This window comes from Mangifera indica, chromosome 10 (assembly GCF_011075055.1).
Source record: "Mangifera indica cultivar Alphonso chromosome 10, CATAS_Mindica_2.1, whole genome shotgun sequence".
NCBI lineage: Eukaryota > Viridiplantae > Streptophyta > Magnoliopsida > Sapindales > Anacardiaceae > Mangifera > Mangifera indica.
In genome coordinates, this window is record NC_058146.1 from 12,427,244 (window position 1) to 12,432,019 (window position 4,776).

The window sequence follows — 4,776 nt, forward strand, 5'->3', positions numbered from 1 at the left end:
GCATTTGAATTCGTTCAATGGCTGTAATTGAAATGATCATATTTAACATTCTTAAAAGATGTTGAATAAAGAAACTTATTGATGACCCCAAGTAGGAGTTTGTCAAAGTCATCACCATCACAACAGATAAGTTACAATTATATACCTCTCTTTATTTTGCTTTCGATATTGTAACTGCTTTGTTGCAAGAGAGCTACTAGGTTGGATACAATAAAATAAGTTAATATCATCCATATTGTGAATCTCCTCCTGAACCTATTTGTTTAGGCCAAAGGACTATTTTTCACCCAAAGTATACTGTTATCTTAACTTTTTATTTGTTAACTTTAAAAATCTCATTTACCCATCTATGGACTGTTAAAATTAATGGTTTAAAGAGTAAAATTATTATTTTATCTATAATATTAAAAATAAATTAAAATTTAATCTAATTTTCTCCCCTTAACCCCTAAAAATTATCTGACGAAGCTTTTCGACATTTCAGGCCAAATCTCGGCCCACTGGCATTCCAGAGGAGAAAAGAGAGATCATCGGAGTATGGTGATGCCTTTAGAAAGCTTTGTCGTCGATAATTGAGCTGGATTTGGCACCGAAGATGGAAAGCTAAATCCTAGGGGGGGAGAATGCAATTTTTTAAAACTTGGACTAGGGGAAATGGTTAGTTTTAGGGGTTAGGGGGGAAAAAAAGATAAAATTTTAAGGGATTAGGATTCTGTTAATTTTAACCATTCATAAGTGAATAAATGAGATTTTCAAAGTTAATGGGGGAAACTTTAAAATAATAACATACTTTGGGTGGGAAAGAGTCCTTTGGCCATTTGTTTAATTATTTTCTTATTGATGGCAAAACAGTAATTTTTTCTAATGAATAACTCTGACCAAAATGATGGAAAGAATGGATTGCATGTGTTATGCTTAAAATTTTCCAACCATCCATTTGAAAATTCAAATGAGTTAGCTTCAAAACAAAAGTTTTTTATAAAAATATTTCTCTTTTCTTTTAATAATTCGCCACTCATATTGACATGTTCATGATGACATACAAACCATTTGTAAGGGGTGTGCTTCATCATTAGGTACCTTACCATCTTTGACCATTTTGCATTTGGATTTAACAATACTTCTTCTTGAAGGAGGTTGATTGATCAATTAAGTGTTTTAAATATTGTTGCTTGTGATAACTTAAGGTTTTGAGTATCTTCTAACCACTTTATAAGATCTTTTTGTTTTTAGTTAAGGATCGATTATTTTATTTTGCACAACTCAATACAAATACTTTTACTCAGTTCAATTTGTATATTAACTTTGTGTGGTATGATTGATTTGTTAGAGGAAGAAGGAAAGGTCAAGGCTCCATCACAATTTCAGAGATTTTTTATTTTAAACATATTTTAAAACATGGATGTTTGGATTTATATTAAGGTTTAGCCTTTTTAGCATTGAATGGTTATCATTAAAATGTTTATATAAAAGGGTGCTATTGGTAGTTATAACTTGAAAACTTAGGGATGATTCCTTGAACTTTCTACTAATCAAATAAATCAAGAATTTGAATTTGATATATTATTAAAAGAGATTTAAACTTATACTCTTTTATACATCAAACTTTCTCTTATTTTCACTCAATCTATCCCTTGGGGCTTATGACTTGGCTACCTTGAATGAATTGTAGCCTTGTGCACACAAAAAGAAATTATGTTGGACATGTCTACCCTAGTGTTGAGGAACCTATTTTGGAAGGCTTTCGGAATACCAACAGTCATGTGCTTTAGAGCAAAGATGAAAGAAATCAAAGAAATTTGATGTCAATGCATATAAACATAATTTTTGACAATGCTTGAGGGAATTAGAAGAATCATTATGGAAAGGCTCAATGATAGGTAATTTTTTCTATTGCAAACTGTATGTTGCTTTCTTTAGGTGTAACTTCACTTTCTTATTTCTTAGAAATCAAGCAAGACCTTACATTGTGAATATTCATTTTTTTTTCTGAATTTTAAATTTAATTATCTAAATTTAAATTTTAGGAATAATGATAGTGGGTGTATAACATTAGCGAAGGAAATGAAATATTAACTCTTTAGGTTTACACAATACTTAAGCTTAAATTTGAGTTTAACTAGTTCAGAAGTAACATGTTCGAGTTTGAGCTCAAGATATAAATGATTAACTCTAATTAGATTTGAAAAATTACGGTTAAACTTTGTAGCATATATATATTAATAAATTATCTTATATATTCAAAGTAAAGATATAAGAATTTAAATATATAAATACAATATTTTAAACTTTTAGAAATTTATTAATATTATTATTACAGCTTCCAAGATCATCAAGTTGTGCAAGAATTAGCCAATTTTGAGTTTGACTTGATAATAATTGAATCAAATGTAGCCCAACACGAGTTGAACAATGAATAGTTTGTGAGCCCTAAACTTTCTTAGCAACCTTACTTTTTTTCCATCCAATGAGACGGATGATATCTCATATAAGCCCAATAAATCCTTTCAGATCCAGCCCAGCAAAATATTAGGAAAACACAAAATCTTATCCAGTGAAGTGAACCCCAATGACAAAATGCCAAGTCAGAAACCAGTATCCAAGTGTATCCAATTCTAGCATTCTGAAGCCACAAATTTCTCATGTGGACACCATGAAAATTTGCCAAACTGCTCATTTTATAACCCTACAAACCTTTTTGGGTAAAATATTCTAAATATAACAAACTAAATTGCCAATCCATCACATTTCTTCTTAGATCAATTCTTCCCAGAAGCAGAAAATGGCCACTTCTGTTATGACCACTCTTCCCCAGTTCAGTGGGCTAAGACCCCAAGTCTCAGCCGCTCCAGAGCAAAGTCTGGTCAGTGCTTCTTCTCTTTACTTGGTCAGTCAGCAATGTCCTTTAGCCATGCCCTTTTATTTGTCTTTTTTTCAATTGTGATTATGTAGGTGGCAGTTCAACCAATGAGGCAGAAGGGGAAGGGAGCTTTGGGTGCACGCTGTGACTTTATCGGCTCACCCACAAACTTGGTAAGTAAGAGTGTCATTATATAAGTAACAGTACAAGATTATTTTACAAAATTTTTTTAGTGATTGATTGTTTGGTTTGGGAACAGATAATGGTGACAACTACAAGCCTAATGCTGTTTGCAGGAAGATTTGGGTTGGCACCGTCGGCAAACAGGAAGGCGACGGCAGGATTGAAGCTTGAAGTGAGGGATTCAGGGCTGCAAACAGGTGACCCAGCTGGGTTCACACTGGCTGACACCTTGGCTTGTGGTTCGGTTGGTCACATAATTGGGGTTGGGGTTGTTCTTGGCCTCAAGAACATAGGTGCTCTGTAAATTTCTCCAAGGGTTTTAATGTAATTAGTTAATGATTATTCTTCTGTTCCGCCATTTTTATTTCCTGTATAATTGCTCCGTTTCAACCTTGTTATGGACAATCCATTATTTATCATTAAGATTGGACAAAGAAACAGAGTGAAATGAGTAAAAAAATTAACAGTAGGTTACTTTTACAGGACGTTTAGTTTAGGTAATGTTTTATTACCAAAATATAAAGATTACTTTGAAGATAGATTACATAGAAGATTATTGAGTATAAATGATTACTATGTTTGATAAAATTTGATAAGTATAAATAATTATTGTGTTTGGTTAAAGGTAATAAAAGATTACTAGTAAATTATTTTACTTAAATGCTCTTAAATATAATTATTTTAAAATTATTTTTATATTATTTATCATATTAATTAAAAATAAATTTATTTTTGTCTCAAAAAATTAATAAATAATAATATAATTATAATAAAATCAAGATTACCTCGGTAATCTTTAAATACCTAAGGTAAAGATAGTAATTAGATTATCACCTATATTATCTGTCACGTCAGCATTAGTAACAGAAGATGACTATAATATTTTATTATTGACAAACCAAATAAAGGAATAAAAAATAGATTACCAAAATAATTTTAAAAAACTCAAACCAAACGCCCCTTAATAAAGCTAAAGTTGGGGACACTGCAAAAATGCCACCAACATTCAAAGTTGGTTAATTTTTTTCCACCCCTTTTAATAATTATAAAACTAAAAATTATAAAAGTGATGGGCAAGACTAGAATCTTGTTCTCATTCTCCTTGCCCCCTTCAATTACTTAGTCAATGACTATATATGATGTCTCCTTCGAAGATTACACTAACAACTGCTCCCACCTCACCGCCTAGTCTTCCTCCATTGATTTCTTCTTTGATAGATTCACTGTATGATAAGTCTTCCATGATTATTCCTTTTGACAGTTAATATGAATTTGTTCGAACTAATTACACTGTATAATTACTAAGGGAACAAAGATGTGGAGTTCATGTTGAGAAGAGTTATGAGCAAAATGAGCCTTCTCGGTATTGTTCACTTACAATAGTGATGATGAGAATTTGAGACCTCTTAATTGGTTGCCACTGATCAACTGGTAGACAATGATGCCTTTAGCTTTGAATTTGGAGGGTTTAGGTAGAGAACTGTTATGAAAGGCCACAAGACTAGGCATCTTAACAGTGAAAAAGGTAACAAGTCAGTTAATAAGATTGGAAAGAAGAAAGAGATTTTGAACCTTCCCAAGGACATATTGTTTTCAACTCATTTAGATTCAAGGTTTGCACGATATAATTCAAAAGAGACTTGTAGGATATAACATGTATCTAAATCAAACCTAGAGTATTATAATTCTGTTAAGGGATTCAATGAGGAGATGCATGGAGAATCATCAAAGCA

General features: G+C 31.7%; 1 protein-coding gene across 1 annotated transcript; it reads left to right on the top strand.

Annotated features, from left to right (window-relative positions):
* Positions 1 to 2,692: 2,692 nt before the first annotated feature.
* Positions 2,693 to 3,401, top strand: LOC123227269 (photosystem I reaction center subunit psaK, chloroplastic-like). The gene is made up of 3 exons (XM_044652004.1): positions 2,693 to 2,863; positions 2,953 to 3,033; positions 3,120 to 3,401. Exons 1-3 carry the CDS (start codon positions 2,783 to 2,785, stop codon positions 3,345 to 3,347), a joined length of 390 nt encoding a protein of 129 aa, XP_044507939.1. The 5' UTR covers positions 2,693 to 2,782; the 3' UTR covers positions 3,348 to 3,401.
* The last annotated feature ends 1,375 nt before the right edge of the window (positions 3,402 to 4,776 follow it).

Bases quoted from the DNA above. Each gene is read 5' to 3' on its own strand.
- LOC123227269 (XM_044652004.1), top strand. From the start codon at position 2,783: ATGGCCACTTCTGTTATGACCACTCTTCCCCAGTTCAGTGGGCTAAGA. The intron at 2,864-2,952 runs GTCAGTGCTTCT...GTGATTATGTAG, and splicing joins CCGCTCCAGAGCAAAGTCTG to GTGGCAGTTCAACCAATGAG. The intron at 3,034-3,119 runs GTAAGTAAGAGT...GTTTGGGAACAG, and splicing joins TCGGCTCACCCACAAACTTG to ATAATGGTGACAACTACAAG.